This window comes from Heterocephalus glaber, unplaced genomic scaffold (genome assembly GCF_053883595.1).
Source record: "Heterocephalus glaber isolate CG9 unplaced genomic scaffold, H.glaber_assembly_v1.0 deba00001861, whole genome shotgun sequence".
Classification (NCBI taxonomy): domain Eukaryota; kingdom Metazoa; phylum Chordata; class Mammalia; order Rodentia; family Bathyergidae; genus Heterocephalus; species Heterocephalus glaber.
The window spans coordinates 845454-862421 of record NW_028258501.1 but is presented as its reverse complement, the minus strand read 5'-3'; the positions used below and the strand labels follow the sequence as shown (position 1 = coordinate 862421).

Sequence of the window (16968 nt, the reverse complement as noted above, 5' to 3'; positions counted from 1 at the left end):
CTCGCACCCGCAGCCAATCAGCGCCAAGCGAACACCATGGTCCCCGCCCCGGCGAACCCGGGTCCCTTCCTCCGGTGGGTGATCGGGGCGGCCTCCTGGGGATCCGCCGGGCTATGTCTGCGGGCGCTGCTCCTAATCGCCACGGAAGCAGCGGTGAAACGGGTGGCCACAGCGAAACGACGACTTAGTGGTGCACAAGATGTAGACGTGCAGCGGGGACAGGCGAGAGAGGCCGAGGGACAGCAAGGAAAGACAAAGAGGGCCCCGAGTTTCTTTTTTTTTAATTCATTTTTTCATAGCAAAACATGTACTGAGCACTTTAGGCACACATAGTGCGAACACTCATCCTAGGGAATTTGCACCTCTACCTGGCCCCTCCCACCTCTTTTCTCCCATCCCCCTCAAGCCCCTGCCCTCTCTGTGTACAAAAGCGGTTTCCAGTTTGTCCTTCTACTTTCACTGTTTTCTTGTCCCTGCCTTCCTTTCCCCCTCCCTCCTCCCTTGCTCCCCTTCCCATTTGAACACTTTCTTCCCGTTCCCCAACATCTGTTATGCATCTTAGTCCTTACTTCCATTTTCCAGTTTCTCACACCAGAGAGACAATGCAGCATTTAACCATGTGTGTCCGATTTATGCCACTAAGAGTGTGGTCTCAGGGTGCACCCATTTAACTAGAAATGTCTCAAGCTCATCCTTATGGGAGAGTAGTACTCCACTGTATAAAAAAATCACATCTTTGGACCAAGGATTCAGCTCAGGGGGACCGCACCTGCCTCGCCAGCGCAAGGGCCTGAGTTCAATCCCCAGTACCCCCCCCCCAAAAAAAAACTCTGCACAAAAAAACCACATCTTGGGGCTGGGTATTTAGCTCAGTGGATTCGGCGCCTGCCTCGCAAGTGCAAGGTCCCGAGTTTGATCCCCAGTACCAATAAAACAAACGACAAAAACCACATCTTATCTGTTCGTCAGTTGATGGCCATTTAGCTCCAAGTTTCTGTCAGTCCCACAGCCAGGAAGAGTGAGGGCTGTCTCAGTCTCCTTGTACACAACCACAGACACACACACACACACACACACACACACACACACACGTGCGTGCCTCACAACAGGGATCAACCTGAGCCAGTCTGAGTTTGACAGAACAAAGGCTTTGACATTGGCACTCAGGAAACATGAAATCACACAAGCAAATCAAACCTGAATGAGAATCACAAACTAAGAGTTAACAGTGCTCAGTGGCAAGAACCGAGGAGCACACCAGGTAGTACAGGAACTGGCAACGGAGGGCCGCTCCTCTCTGTGTCCCTGTGTGCGGGAGCCTGGCGACATGGAGCCTCGGGTGTCATGTGTCGAGTGTCTAGAAGGAGCGCCTGCCAACTCTGGGGAGTGACGAGCGTCTCCTTGCCAGACCCCGCCAGGGACAGGCGACAAGAGACAAGGCACGGAAGACAACACTGCCCACCCCAGGAGGCCAGGCCACCCCGCTGGCAGGGGACGCTGAGGGGGACAGGCCCACTCCAATCTCAGCCCCCACGCAGACCACCCAGGTGTCGCAGTCCCAGGGTTCAGGTCCCAATCGTCCCCAGGCACTGCATACGTTGTAGCCACCAGCAGCACGACAGTGCCAGCCAAGGACAGCAGGGACTGGCACTCTGCAGGTGCAGGCTGCCACGGGGTCCCTGGGCCCAGGCCACCCTTACAGGCAGGCGACAGCTTCGCTCACTGCGGCCGCCGCCCCAAGGGAAAGGTTCGGGCCTGTGCCCCCGCCCAAGGCAGCACACTCTGGTCCCCAAAGGGCAGCCTGGGAGGAGTGGCTTGGGAGCCAGGGACCTGGAGAGGGGGCCACAGCGCTGCCTGCTTGGGGCTGGGCCAGAAAGTGGAGAGGGGACACCGAAGGGACACAGCCGGGGAGGAAGCAGCTCCTGGCCCTAGAGGGGCCGGGGAGGGACAGGAAGAGCCGGGGCTCAGGTCCCCCGGCGCGGAGCGAGAGGCCCCGATTCCTCAGGGAAGGAGGAGGCCTCGCCGCCGGCCAAGAGCAAGCACAGGGCAGCCGGAAGCGCCCTCCGCACCTTCACCTTCTTCCCCAGCCCTTCTCCCCTCGGGGCCCGATTGGTTCCTCACCCAACACTCGGAAACTCGGTTCCAGTCGCTGCGGCTGCTGTTTTGTTTGTCCATTTCTTCTGCTAATAGGGCTCTTTGCAGCCTGGTGGGGCCAGGTGGCGCACGCGTGTCATCCCAGCCCTCTGGGAGGCTGAGGCAGGAGGACTGCAAGTTTGAGCCCAGCCTGGGCAACAGATTGAGACCTCATCTCCAAATACAAACTTTAAAAATGCCTGCGGATGTGGCTCATTGCCAGAGGCCCTGGGTCCAACCCCCAGGACCCCAAAATGGATAATGATGAACTAAAAGTTCTGGTTTCATCTTTTTCAAATCTGCCTGGATGTTCAAACTTATCCCTTCTCTTTGAAGCCGTCCTTTATTTATGATTTCTACTGTCTCAGGACACAGTGCTGACGCTCCGGGGGCAGCTGGTGCGTGTCCTCCTCACGTGTTCCCTTCCCTCCCCGGCTGCTGCCATCTGCATCTTGCCGCATCTCGGCAACCAATGACCACCCGCGGGGTGAGGCGGCCCAGCTGTGCCCCCACAGATGTCTGAGGCCCGCGCTAGCGTCCCTGTGCCACCCGGCCAGGCAGGACGAGGAAGGCCAGGCCGGACGCTCCCCTCCCACACACACACACACACACACACACACACACACACACACACACACACACCCCACACGTGCACACACCCGCTCTGCACCTCCATCCAGGCTGGGGTCGCTGCTGGAGGAGGAGGCTCAGCAGGCAGGGGCTGAGGCCCCAGCCGGTTCTACCACGCATCCCGCCTACTTGCGGCCGCCAGCCACTGAGCCTCCTGTGCCAGCACAGCCTGGTGACACTGACGGCACTGGGGGCCGTGGCCAGGAATGGAGGGACCTGGAGGGGCCGTTGGGACAGCCTGGCTGTAGGAAGCAGCCTTCACCCCTGAGGACACCAGCAGATGCCCTGAGGGTGACGCCCTGGAGACCAGTGCCCTTCAGCTCCCAGGGGGTCCCACCCTGAGGGAGGGCACCAGCCCAGGGGCCCCCACCCCACTGGCCCTCAGCCACCGTACCCACCCCTCCCGTGGGCCAGGCCCCTGTGTGGGCAGCATGGTCTCCTCCCTGCTTTCCTCCCCGCAGCAGGACAGGCCAGGGGCCTGCGAGGCGCCACCCTCTGTCCCTGCCTAGCAAGCGCTGGCGCTCCTGTGGCCGAGACCCACAGCCTGATCCATGACTGGGCTCCAGAGGACCCGCCCCGGCCTTGGCCCACCCAGCAATGGCAACTCCACATCCAGATTCTCCCTAGAAGCTCGGTCCGAGGGTGCCTGCCTGTGCTCAGGCCACGGAGGGAGGGTGAGGCAGAAGGGGCACAAGTCAGAGGCCAGCCCGGGCAACTCAGCAACTTAGGGACACCCGGTCAGTCTCCAGATAAGAAATGAAGAAGAGCTGCGATCAAGCTCACTGAGAAGGCCCTGGATCAACCCCAGCACCACAACAAAAGAATTCGGTCCAGCCGCTCCTCCCTCCCTGTCTCTCTGTGTCTCTGCTGGGAATGAGCCAGAGGGAAGGTGCTCTGTACACCCAGGTGCCCTGGAAGGTGGGGCAGGGTGCTCACCGCACAAGGACGCTTCCTTAGGACCGGGAGGCCTGAGTCTCCTGTGCCCTCGCCTGCCCTGTGCCCCGGCAGAGAGGGCAGAGAGCCTTTGGCTGCTGGGCACACGGGCCTGCAGGGACTCACGGGAAGGGGCTTACCAGGGCCCCAGGAACCTCGAGGCCCCCCAGCCTTGGGGACAGGGACCCTGGCTGGCTCTGGCCCCAGAGAGACGGGCCACACCTTCCTGCGCTCCTGCCTGAGGGACAGGGGCGCCAAGCCCTTCATTCCTCCCACCCATGCCCTGGGCACGAGCCACTTCTGGCAGGACTCCGCACCACCACCCTCCGTTCTCCGCTGCACCACACGTCGGCTCCGTGGGCCTGGCCACGGCCTCAGCCCCAGTGCGGCACTGTGGACGATGCCACACGTGGGAAGGAGCCTCTCGAAGGACCTAAGGGACTGTCACAGTGGCGCTCAGCACCCGAGGGCTGGGCAGAGCAGGGCAAGAATGGCCCAGGCCCACGCACCGGCAGGGAAAGTCCCCCCTCCTGCCTGGGGGAGGCCGAGGGCTCCCGGGACAAAGCGATGCTGAGAATCCACAAATCGGGGATGTGGGTGTCCTGTGACCATGGACAACCTGATGGGAAACCTCATTCGGGCGGGCGCCGGGTGGGGAAGAACATCCCCCAGGAAGGAGCAAACTCGGTTGAGTGTCACACTGAGGGAGCCGCGGGCACAGGTGGAGCAAAGCCAGTCTCCCGGGAAGGCCGAGGCAGGAGGCTCCTCCACCCAGGTGGGGCGCTGATGGAAATGTGGTGCTGCCACCCCGACCTGACTCAGGCAGGGTCACTAATGTCAGCTGCTGAAAACCTCAGATCCTGGCTCAGCCCCAGGCAGTAGCCCCTGCCAGACCCCCGGTTTGCCTCCACCCCATCCGGGAGGTGACTGGCTCCAGGCCCCTTTGGGGCTTGGTCACCCGGAACCCAGAGGAGCTAGGGAGGAGCTCGGGAAGCCCCAAGTGCCTTCGCTCAGCCCCTTCACCCCGGGCAGCGGCATCCACGTGGTGAAAGGGTCAGGGGCAGGTCGTCCACTCCGAAGAGAACAGAGCAGCACACAGCGGAGGCTGAGGTGGGATGGGCCAAGCTCCGCACCCTGAATCAGAAGGCAGCGGTTCAGCACACCCCCCCCCCGGGGGGCGGGGGGTCCACACCAGCAGCATCACAGACCTCTGCTTGGGGACCAGGGGCCCTAGTGTCAGGCGACACACACCACCACCACCCCACCAGGGCCGCCAAAGGCTCAGGAGCCAGACCGGAGGAACTGGGAGGAGAGGGCCGAGATGGGGTGCAGCCGGGTGCCACGGACCTCGCACTGCAGCTCAGCGCCAAGGGGACCAGCCTGCTATGGGGATAGGAGGATTCTCGGGTGGCACTGTGTGCCGTGACAGGGGTCCCTGCCTCTGCGCCAGCAATTCCACCCCTTGCTGTGTCCTGGGCCCTGTGGCCAGTGGCACCTGCAGTGGTGACGGCGGGGTCGTGGAAGCCAGGAGGGAGCGTTTCGGGTGCGGGACCTGCCCAGGGAGACCACCCAGTGTCCTCCTCCCTGTTGAGGAGCAGCTGGGGACAGCAGGAAAGCGGGCGCCCTGGGTGCCCAGGGCCATGGGAGACGGCCGGGAACCCTCCTGAGTGACGACCCAGCTGCCCTCGGCCCGGACTTCAGCACAAGGACTCGTGGGGGACAAGCCACTTGCACGAAGGACACAGCCCGAGCCAGGTGCTGGCGCCTCGACCTATTTCCCCCAGGATGCACGGCATTGCAGGCAGGAGACGCAGCTCGAGGCACTGGAAGGAAGGGGCCAGAGCAGAGCCAGGAAGAGGGGAACACAGAGCCCGTCCTCCAACCCCACCTCCACTGCCTGGTCGGCGGCTGCCGGGACAGGGCAGGCGTGGCTCCACAGGCATGGGCTCTGCGAGGGGACTCCTCAGGCCTATGAGAGTAGAAGGCTCAGGTGTCGCCTGGCGTTCACCTGGAGGACAGAACCTCAGGGGCCACCTCCACCCTGACAGCAAGGATAAACACCAGTTGCAGGATGTCGCTGAGGATTCCCGGGGAAACCGCCACCCAGGGGTCCCAGCAGACACCACCTCGAGGGCAGACGAAAGGCATCGGCAAGATGCACCGCTCCGGCCAAAGACAACCGCTGCAAGAGTGAATAGCCTGTTCCGAATTGTTTGGGTTTTTTAAAGGTGTTTTGTTTGTTGTGGGGGGTACCGGGGATCGAACTCAGGACCTTGCGCTTTCAAGGTAGGCGGTGGTACCACTGAGCTACATCCCCCGCCTCTTGCTTTATTTTTTGAGACAGGGCCTCACCTTGTACCCTAGGCTGCCCTTGAGCTCACTCTGTAGCCCAGGCTGGCCTTGAACTTGCAGCGACCCTCCTGTCCCAGCCTCCCGAGGGCTGGCATCACAGGGGTGCACCACCACGCCTGACACAGCATGAGTGTTTTGAAACCGTAGGAATGCCGGGTGTGGTGGTGCACCCCTGTGATGCCAGCACTCGGGAGGCGGATGCAGGAGCATCCGCGTGAGATCGAGGCCAGCCTGGGCTACAGAGCCAGACGCTGTCTGCCTGTCTGCCTGTCTGCCTGTCTGTCTCTCTCTGTCTCGCACACGCACACACCCCAACCACCTAAAACACCCATGTGAGTGACTGTGTTGGTGACAGTATGGAACTGCCATGGAAACTGCAAATCCACTTCCACAAGACCCAGCACCCATTCTCTTGGGCACTCAAGAAGGAAACAGGACCCCGCGAAAACCTGGGCGCCAGTGCTCGACCTCGGCTTCTTGGGTGAGTGCCTTAAGGATCAAAAGCAACTCCTGTCCTGGAAGGGGCCACTACTCAAACTGCGCTTCCTGGAAGCCTGGACGCTGACCAGGCGGCGAAAAGGGAGAGTCGCGGGCACAAGGACGGACTCAGAGGGACCTGGAGGGAGTCACAGCCCTCCCAGGGGCTGCAGCTCCCGCGGCGACATGGATGGGACAGTCCTCCCGTGACAAACCCCAGGCGCGGGAACAGGGGACGGACGGGTGGCTGGGACTGCAGGTGGAGGCCGAGTCTACATCGGGTCCACAGGAGAGACCCTCGGGTGGGGAGGGCTGTCTTCTGGCTGCTGCTGGTGACAGAGGCTAGAGTCCCGCAGTCGCACGCCTGCGCCGCGCCGGGAACACCTCCCGCACCGTTTCCGTCCGGGTTTCTGCGGTAGTGGGGGGGTGAACCCCGGGAACGCAGGCGCATCCTCGCTCTCATTATTTGGAGCCAGGGTCTCGCTCACTTGCAGGGCTGGGCTGCAACGTGGGAGCCTCGCCCTGGCCCAGCCTCCCGAGGAGCCGGGACCACGGGGCAGCGACACCTCGGACACCTCGCCGGCGGACCCGCCCCGGGGAAGAGGCGCAGGCTGGGAACGCGGGGCGGGCGGTCTCCCGAGTTTTTTCCCCCGCATCTTCCGGTGCACTTAACTAGCGCAGGACCTGGCGCCCACAACCGAGCACGACCCGGCAGCGTCAGATGTGCGCGGAGCTGGTGCCGCACGGTCCCCCCGCCGTCCCAAGCACACAAGAGCAGCCCGCAATGCCCAGGGCCGCAGCGGGAGCACGCACGTAACCGGGCGGATTTCGAGGAAAGACGAAGCCTCCCTCCGCCCCCGCTGGGGGACGGAACTTCCCTTTCGAAGGAGCCTTCTCGTTGGTGGAGCGAGCCGAGCCCGACCAGGCGGAAGTCGAGGCCCAACTTCCAGCGCGCCTGCGCAGGCGCCATTTCGAGGCGGCGAGGCGGGGCCGCCGGGGGCAAGGGGCGTGTGTGGGAGTGGGGCCGGCTCCCAGGGGCGGAGCTTGTGCCCCCAGGCGCAGGCTCGGGCGCAGGCTCGGGCGCGGGCGCAGGCGCAGGCGGGTGTGGGAGCAGGCGGTCGGGATGGGAAGGTCCAGTCCGGCACGGGGCTGGAAGGCTGGGGATCTCCAAAGAGCTGTGCCACCCGGTCCGACCCGCCCGGTCCGACCCCGACGAACCGGGCGTCTGCGCCCTGGCGGTAGGAAGAGCGGAAGGAGCCTCCGTGGAGATCCGGGACTGGGGACCCGTGGGCCTCCGAAGTGCGTCCCGGGCTCCCCCAAGCCTCGCCCGACCAGGAGGCCCGGGAAGGAGACGTCGCCCTCCCAGGGAGACTAGGGGACAGGGGATGGCGAGAAGCCTGCCGCCGCCGCCGCCGCCGCCGCCGGGGCTGGCCACCCAGCGTGAACACCGTGGCTCGGCCGCGCCTCAGTCCGGCCCCAGCGCTCTCGCGCCCTCTCCCTCGCGCTTCAGCTTCCCGGGACCCAGAGGGTGGCTGTCCCCTCCTGCCCGCCCCGCCCCGCGGGCGGAGTGGCTGGGACGCGCCTGTGTCTCGCCTGAGCACGGACACCCCCCCCCACACACACACAGGCACTGTCCAGGTAGAGGTGGCAGCTGGCGCCCGAGTCACAGGGGTCCGGGATCCCTCGCTTCTGGCGCTGGGGATGCAGGCAACAGGCCTGACCCGTCCCCAGCTCACCTGACAGCTGCGGCCCGCGCGGTGGGGAGGCCGCGGGTGTTCTGTCCCACGTCAGGACCCGGTGGGGCTGAGTGCCACCTGGGGCCCTTTCAGTTCCCGGGCTGCCCTGTGTGGGAGGGAGGTCCGGGTGGCCGCAGAGAAAGCAGGTGGAACCTGGAGGTGGGAGGGAACGGACCCCTCCGGGCGATTGGCCCCCTACACTGCGCCTGGGAGCACCATCCCCCCACCCCCGGCCCCCGGGCCGATGGGACACCCACAGGAGCGGCCGCTCGCTCGGGGTTTCTGGGTGTCTCCCGTGCCCCCGCAATTCGCTTCCCTGGGCTGGGCTCCCAGCTCCTGGTGCTGCTGCCCAGGCTGCGGGCCCGCCCAGGGATGGCGCTCCTGGCCACTCTCGGCCTGCCTGGGTGGTCTCCGCGCAGGTCCAAGGGTGGCCGTCGTCTCCCTGGAGCCCCACCAGAGGCCCAGGGTCTCTCGAGGAAACAGAAGGGCTCGTGTCCAGGTGCGTCGCCTGGCAGAGGATAGCATGTTGCTTTCGGTTTCCGTCCCTGGCCTCTGCCCTCTGCCCTCTGCCAGTAGGGCCTGGGCGCTCGCTCGCTCTCATCTCACTGCTGGCTGTCCTCATGCTGTCCCGGTCCCTGGTGCTTAGGTTTGGGAGTTTTCCCGAGCAGCCCCTGGCTTCAAGTCTGGGCAACATCGGAAAGGCCAGGCCTTTCCTGAGGGCTTGGGCCTGCTTGCCCCGGGCTCAGCCTTGGCAGGGTCCCCAACGACAGTCCTGTGCCCGTCCTGACTGCCTTGCAGCCCGTGACCCGAGTGCAGCGCCGCCACGTGACTGTCCCGCCTCCTCGCCCTGTTCCCCAGGGACTGCCCAGGAGGACCCTCAGAGCCAGGCTGTGGCTCAGGGTCCCTTCCGGGTGCCCCGTGGTGGGGCCTGGCAGGAGGCTGGAGCTGGCTCCCTGTCTGCTCCCGACCCCTCCTGTACCGGGGCCGCTCGGGGTGGGAGGCCTCCGCAGCACCAGTGCTGGGGAGCAGCAGACCGCCGGGGTTGCCCCAAGGCTGAGCCACCGCCTCCCGGACCCCACGGCTCTCCTGGGGGACTGAGGCACCGGTGTTGTGCTTTCCTGCCGGCAGGCCAGAGCTGGAATGGGGCTGATGGGGTAACACCCCAGGGAATCGGGGTCCCTGGCTGCTCCTCCAGTCAGAAGAAGGGCTCATGGGCACCTTTGCCAGAAACCTGCCCTGCTGTCCGGGTCCCCAGCAAGGCTGCCTCAGGACCGTGTCCTCCGTGCACACCCGGATGACAGGCTGTGTTGCGTCCCTGCAGCCCAGACAGGGAGAGGCCTCGTGGCGAGAGCAGAGGGTGGCTTTGCCATCTCTCAGGGTCCAGCTGGGAACCCAGAGATCGAGCTAGGAAGGAGAATGTCCCCGAGAGCGGGTGTGGCCCCCATGCCAGCCAGGCTCCCTCCTGGCCCTTTCGAGGCCGCCATGTCAGCTGCGGTGGCCAAGTCCCCGTCCTGCAGGCTTGGCATCAGGGCCAGGAGGCCCTTTCCTGTCATGGCAACCAGCTCAACTCGGCGGGAGTCCCCACCCGGGCTGGGGGACCCCACAGGGCCTCCGCTCAGCGCCCAGCGCCCAGCCCAGCGCCCACTCGCCCGCTCGGGGACCCGGCTGGGTCGAGCTCAGCTCAGCTCAGGCCTCCCCTCTCCCTCCACCCAGATGGAGAGGGGAAGGGCGTGCCCCCCCCCCCCCCCCCCGGGTGGAAAGGCGGGGCCCCTGGGGGGGTGTGTCTGGGCCCTGGACTCTGACATCTCACACCGGGACCCTTGGGGCCTGGGGCGTGGGCAGGCGGGGGCTTTCCTCTGGGCCCGAAGACCCTCTCTGTCACCTTTCTCTGGTGACAGTGGCCTCCTTCCTGCTTGCTGCTCCCTGGCCAGGGGACTTCCCGCTGATGACGCCTGGGTGGCTCGGAGTTGGTCACGCAGTGTCTGCGGCTGGCGCATACTTTTCCTGTTGGTTGTCACCGCTGGGCACCCCCTGGCCTCCGGTGACAGCTCCTGACCACCCCCCAAACCGCCTTGCCCATCTTGAAGCTGGGCGTGGGGGCAGGCAGAGGGCTGTGCCTTCTCCTCCCCAGTGGGACCTGACGTGGCAGGGACAGTCCCTCAGCCAGGGTGTCAGCCCAAGGGTCCTGGGCTCCCCAAGACACACTCGAGCTCAGTATGCCACCGCTCTCCTGGGCCACGTGTCCCCTCGATGTCCCACCTGTCCCCTCGTGTTGACATAGCCACTTCGCCTTTCCCAGCCCTGGGGATCTGGCTGAGGACCAGGGAGGGGCCGCGCCCCCTCCCAGCTGCCCGGCACCTTGCCAGGCCGTGCCGTCCCCGTGGCCTGCTCTGCAGATGCGCATCATCCCCACTGCACCCCCCACCCTGCACCGCCCCGACCTGGCAGATGGCCTCTGGCCCCGCGGCACCCTCCCTCCCGCTTCCCAGGGCAGCTGCTCCAAGCGCTGTGACCAGGGTCCCAGAACCGGGGGTGCCAGGAGCCACCCCAGTATGCCCTGTCCCAGGTAGTGCCTAGGGTGGCCGCCCTCAGGCACCTGTGCCCAGAGCCTCCAAGGCTGTTCCCGGGCAGTCAGAAGCCGGTGCTCCTGCTCCGGGGTACCTTTCTGCCCACAGGGGACCTGGGGTGGGAGGGGACAGGACTCCTCTCTGGGGACATCCTGTTCCCAAGGTGCTGCCCACACCTCCGGCGCTGCCTGCTTTGGATCAGTGACGTCTGAGGTCAGAGGGTCCTGGCCTGTGTGGCCTCTGCCCTGGGTGTCGTGTCAGGAAATGTCACACACTGGCCCTTTGTGGGGATGGGGTGCACCCAGGCACTTGGGGGACCTGTGCCATGATGCCCTGTCTCTCGGAGCCCTGGGTGGCCCTGGGCCTCTTCCCCATGACCCTCCTGTGGCTGGTGTCCTGTGTTGTGTGGGCCCCCACCAGCTCGGGACCCTGGCTCTCCCTGGTCTCCCCATGGGGCTTTCTGCTCCTCACTGGGCCCAGTCCTGCCCACCCCTCCCAGATTGCCTGGGGCACAGGGCGGCCAGGAGGCGGAGGTGAGGTGTCTGGCCAGGCTGATGCCGTCTGTTGGGGGCCGAGGGCTGCTTGCTGTGCTGGAAACCCTGTGCCCAGTCCTGCCTGAGCTTACAGCTTCCTTCTGGGGCCTGCTCTGCACAGGAGGCCACCAGCCCGTGGTCCCCTGCTTAGTCTGAGCAGGGCACGTGTGTCCGGCCTTGGAAGGGCCTGTGCCTGGGACCCCTGCTCCGGACACCTGTGTCCCAATAGGGCTCGGGGCTGGTGTTTTGGGCTGGGCCACTACCCTGTGGGCTCAGGGACAAGTGGCCTGTCACCTCTCCCGAGGTGTGCCCGGGACCTGTTCCCCTTCTCGTGGGGTGGGCTCCGTCCTGGCCGCTGCAAGCACAGGTGTGCCCTGGACTCCTGGTGACTGGGCGGTGAGATAGGGCCCTGCCTGGCTGGGGTTGGCGGCAGAGGTCAGAGGGCTGCGTACCCCTCAAAACCCACCCCCAGGAGGGCGCACGAAGAGCTGGGTCATTGGGTAAGATGGTGAAACCCTATAGGTTCTCCTTTCTGTCCCCTCTCCTTGTCCTATCCTAACTTCCTCCCTTGGCTGTTAGGGCTCTTCACCGGCTCAGTGGCACCCAGTGCAGACGTGGTATTCTCCTGGCACCATGTTGCCCTCTGGGGAATGGAGGGTGACAACCAAAGGACAGTGGAAAGCGCCCCGCTCAGAGTCTCACTGAGACCTACCGTGTGGGAAGCAGGGATAGTTGGGGGTACTAGAGCCCCAGGAGCCCCATGGTGACCGCAGAAGCCTTTGGGGCCTCTCCTCCTCAAGGTCCCTGTGATTGAGCACTTGCGAGTGCTAGGGACTGGGTGGGACATGGGCTTTGGCACCCTCGGGTCCCTGAGGACTGGGGCCAGTGGAGGCCTTCCGTTTGAGTGGTCAGGAAGGTGGGCATGGTGCCACCTGGTACAGCCTCAGCCATCTTCTGTCTGCTCCTTGGCCAGGTAGAGACCTGGAGTCCTTGGAACAGTGAACAGATGAGAAAGGGGGACACTGAAACCCTTGGGTGGCTTCTCCTCTCTGCTGCCAGCTATCTGCATGGCTCCCACATACACCCAGCCACCTGCTGTGCCCGCCCCTCGGGTAGCAGATCCAGGGCCTGAGACCTGAGGTCGGTCTGTCCTGAAGCCTCAGTGTGCCTGCACCCATCCTCAGGATGGCCACCAGCCCAAGCCATCAGGGCTTCTGCCAGAGCCCCTGCATTTCTGCTGGTCCCCACGGGTCCGGGTCCTGTCCCCCAGCAATCCCGAGCGATGACTCAGTCCTTCCTCTCAGCATTCCTACTTCTGAGTAGGAGGATGTGTCACTGTGTCCCTAAGTCCTTGTGAGGACTCACTGCTTGTTTTTGCACCCCACGCACAGGTGCAGTGGTGTGGCCACCAGGTCCTTATTGCAGTGCTTTGAGAAGGCGGCACCTCCTGCCCACGCATGCCCAGGTCTCCCAGAGAATCATGAGGGCCTTGGCCTTGTGGTAGCACCAGCCCTCAATACCTTGTGTGTTGCCTAAGGCAGCAAGGGGCAGAAGGGAGGGGCCTAGGGTCCACGAAGTAGCTGCTGGGGGATGGGAAATGGGCCAAGTGGGAGGCAGCCCATTAGGCAGGCTGAGGTCACAGGAGCACTCAGGAAAGAAGTGGTTTGTTCCTATCTGCTTGTCTTACTTTTGGTGCTGGGGATTGAAGCAAGGACTGAGCTACACCACACGGTAGTCCCTTTTCTATATGTTTTAAATGCACAAGAACCACCTATTACTTCTGGATCAGAAGCACTGGGGAGACGAGGGTGCAGATAAAGAGGGTTCCTGTCCTGCCAGACTGCATGGCTAAGACAGCCAAGAGCCCTGATTGCTCAGGGGCACATGTGCAGATACTGCACATGGCTGGGCTGAGTGTGGCCACCTGTAGCAAGGAGCAGGTCACAGGCCAGAGGACTGAAGCCAGGGCCTGATCCCTGGCTATGGCTCTGCTTCCCACCAATCCTGTGCACCTGCCCCTGTGGTGCTGAGCAATGACCGATCACCAGGATCCCATGGTGTTTTTGTTTTCTGTTGTTTTTTCTTTCATTTTGTTTTTTTGAGATAGGATCTCACTATGTAGCCCCGGCTGGCCTCAAACTCACAGTGATCCTCTTGCCTCAGCCTCCCAAGTGCTAGGATTACAGGTGTGGGCTACCACACCTGGCCCACGGTTCCTTTTAATTTTAAGACAGGGTCTTACTAAGTTGATAAGTTGCCCAGGTTGGGCTTCAACTTGCAATCTTCCTGCCTCAGCCTCCGGGAGTGCTGTGATTACAGGAGCATAACCCAGCACCTAGCATGTCATTTCTTTTTCATCCCTGTGCCTCCAAATGTGTAAAAATACCTACAGTCAGTACTATCCACACAGCTTTACCTGTGTCCCCAAACTGGTTGTCAACACACTTTGTCATATGGTAGTCATGTCTCTAAGTAGTCACAAGTGCTCCAGGAAATGAGTCAGGAAATAAAACCTACAAACGAAACAGGAACATATCTACGGGTAGCATTTCTTCCCACTCCCAAGACCGAGGCAACGATGCAGACCCAACCAGGCAGCAGCCACACAGGACCCAGGGACTTGTGCCGCCACGGTAAAAATAAACGGTCTTTTATTGTGTGTCCATGAAAACAGTATCAGGGCGGCCTTTACTTGATCCCACAACAGGTGACAATGAACAAGAGGTGGCATGCAGAACAACAATTATGTTCCCCTTGGAAGGACAAGGTTTCGGCCCAGTTTCAAGGCTCAGAGGCAAGGAGGGGTGGGAGGCTCCCAAGGAAGGCAGGGCCAGGCGGCAGGGCAGGCACTGCCCTGGGCAAGCCCGGCACCCCAAGCTAGAACACACAGCAACACCCCACCCCCACCCCCAGAACACTGCTAAGGCAGCCAGCCAGGCTCCCCGAGCCAGCTCCAAGTGGGGCCCTCAGGGATCCATCCAGAAGGGGTTGCCTTCCTCAGCCTGTATGGAGTAATAGACAAAGAGCAGGAAGGCAGCAAACACCAAGAAGAGTACCAGCTGGCCCCAGAGTGGGACCCGGCGCTCCTGGGCCACCACCGCTGCAGAGGCCTGCTTTTCAGGCCGGATGGCCCGGCGGGTGAGCCACGAAGGTGGAGAGGATGAGGATGAGGACCCGGAAGAGGTGGGTGATCCCGGGTAGTAGGAGAAGCCCACGGACCCCCTGGAGATGCTGGAGGCGGGGCGGTAGTGCGCGATGCTCTGGTAGGCACTGTCCCGGCCGTAGACAGGGCGCTCCCTGCAGCAAAAGAAGGGCGCAGGTAGGCCAGGAGGGCTGAGCCCCGGGCCTGCCCCCACCCTGGGCCTGTGCACTGCTCACCTGTCCCTGCCATCCTCTTCAGAGAAGACGCTCTCCTCACGCACCTGCAAGAGAGATGCTCAGGAGCCTGGCAGGCAGTAACGGCCCTGTCCTACCTCAGACCAAATGTCTTGGCCTGCCTGCACTGACCCTGCTCAAAGATCAACACCTGCTCCCCCCCAGCCCCAACCATACCGGGCTCCTGGGCTCTTGTCTTCAGGAAGACTGTCCCAGCTGTCTGTACCCAACACCCCCCCCACACACAGGCTTTTCTGAAAGTACATGAGCCCAGATCCCAGGCCACACCCCAGGCACTGTCTTTTTTAAAATTGAGAGTCTCCCTATGTAGTCCAGGCTGGCCTGGAATGCTCAGGGATCCTCCTGCCTCAGCCTCCTGTACTGCAAGCACAGGCACATGCACCACCACACCTGGCTTCTCATCAAATTTTTTATAGTTTGGGATACTAGGCATCAACTCCCAGGCAAGTGCTCTACTATTGAGCTACACACCTAGGCCCTAATCAAATAGTTTTGATGGACCCCCAAAACAGGCTTCGACCAAAGAGCTATGTGCTGACTCTCTCTGAGGACCTAGGAGCCACCATTCGCTCTCAGTAGCTGCCTGGATTTTTTCACCCAGCTGTGACTGAAGGCCACACCCAAGCTGTGACAGTCAGCTCGCTAACCTGGTGATGGAAGGTGTCAGGATCCGAGAAGGATGTCACTGGCTGGCGGAAGCCCTTGGCCTCAGGCTCCCCATAAATCCTGGTGCTCAGATAACTCTCCTCATAGTAATCATCGTTGTAGCCTTTGGAGGGGACAAGGGTAAAAAAACAGTGGTCTCCCCCACCTGGGCCAGTGGCCCTAATGTGAACGCCTTCTAGGACTGGTAAGGAGTGGGGGTCTCCTGGTTTCCCCTTGAAGGGTTCTCTGATGGGACTGACAGTGTCACACACACACGAACACACGCACACACGCACGCACACGTGTGCGTGGGCAGGCACACAGTGGCCCAGCCCAGCCCCGCGCTTACCCTTGGTCTGGTAAAGCAGAGCATCCTCCTTCTTGGGCAGATCATACATGTCTGAGCCGGAAGATGCTGAATCCAAGTCTGAATCGAGAAGGGGACAGGAGCAGCTGCCCCCCAGCTTCCCTCCCTTCTCCCCACGCCCCACCACACCCTCACGATCCATCCTCCCTGCGGCCCCAGCCCCGTCTCCCGAGTGGCAGTGGCTAGTGGTGCTGCGGGGCGGAGTCCCACCTGAAAACCGGTAGGAGGAGGCGGATGAGTCCGGGGGCGACAGCCTCCGCCGCTGGCTCTCGTATTCGAAGATCTTCTTCTCGTAGAGCTTGCGCGTGGAGCCTGTAGACACGGGGCGCGGGGCGGTCAGGGGCGCGGGGGGGGGACACGGCTCTCCAGGGACGTCCCTTGCGCCCCCCTCTGCATACCTACGACAGGCCCGTGCGGGATGTTGTACTGGCGCAGCACCGCGGCCAGCTCGGTGTCCGACAGAATCGAGTAGTCGTCCATGGCGGCCACCGGGAGGCTGGCGGCGAAGGCCCGGGGGCGGCCGGGGGTTGGAATAAAAACGGCTGCCTCGGAGAGCAGCAGATATAACGCCAGCGATTCGGGAGCTGTCGCGCTTGCGTCACACCTGCGTCCCACTCGCGTCACGGCCGTAAGACCCACAGGCTGCGTGCGCTGCATGGGGCGGGGCCAACCCTCGGGAGCAGCCGGCCCAGACCAGTCTGGGCCAGTGAGGAGGGGCGGGGCCGCGCGGGGGTGAGGCCAGCGAGCCTGTCCGTCACGAACGTGCGGGATTGGCTGGGCGGCGAGGGGGCGGGGCCTTCAGAGGAGCCTGGGCGGTGCAGACCGGTCCAGGCGTGGGGTGTCGAGGCGCGGGTACACGCGCGAGGCGGGAGGGATGCGCGCGATTCGAGCACGCAGGAACCGGCGGGAGGTGGCGGCCGGTGGGGCAGAGTACTGGTGGTGGCTCGAGTCCCTGAGCCACCTGGGCGTCACCCTACTTCCCTGCCTAGCCCGGACTCCAGACCTAGAGTTCTCGGTCGCACCCCGGAGGGCAGCAGTGGGAGGCGCCCGGTCCCAGTGCGCTGCACCAGGACGGAGGCTGTCGCCCAGCCGGGAGCCCACGCGGCCCCCAGCTGCCTTCCTGGCCCGCTCGACTCTCGTCGCGCACCTGCGCCCACCAGCTCCCCCAACCTGCGGCCTCGCTTCCCCGGGAGGAAATG

The 16968-nt window shown here is 63.5% G+C and overlaps 1 protein-coding gene across 1 annotated transcript; it reads right to left on the bottom strand.

The window, feature by feature from the left end:
- Window positions 1–13990: 13990 nt before the first annotated feature.
- Window positions 13991–16410, bottom strand: Emd (emerin). Its single transcript, XM_004874989.4, has 6 exons — window positions 16168–16410; window positions 15980–16081; window positions 15752–15829; window positions 15405–15526; window positions 14740–14783; window positions 13991–14658 (listed from the first exon to the last, which is right to left on the bottom strand). Exons 1-6 carry the CDS (start codon window positions 16247–16249, stop codon window positions 14328–14330), a joined length of 759 nt encoding a protein of 252 aa, XP_004875046.2. The 5' UTR covers window positions 16250–16410; the 3' UTR covers window positions 13991–14327.
- Window positions 16411–16968: the final 558 nt, after the last annotated feature.

Coding starts and splice junctions, on each gene's coding strand:
- Emd (XM_004874989.4), bottom strand. CDS start 16,249: ATGGACGACTACTCGATTCTGTCGGACACCGAGCTGGCCGCGGTGCTG. Junction 15,527..15,751: donor TCTGCTTTACCAGACCAAGG/GTAAGCGCGGGG, acceptor TCCCCTCCAAAG/GCTACAACGATGATTACTAT. Junction 14,784..15,404: donor CTGACACCTTCCATCACCAG/GTTAGCGAGCTG, acceptor TCTCTCTTGCAG/GTGCGTGAGGAGAGCGTCTT.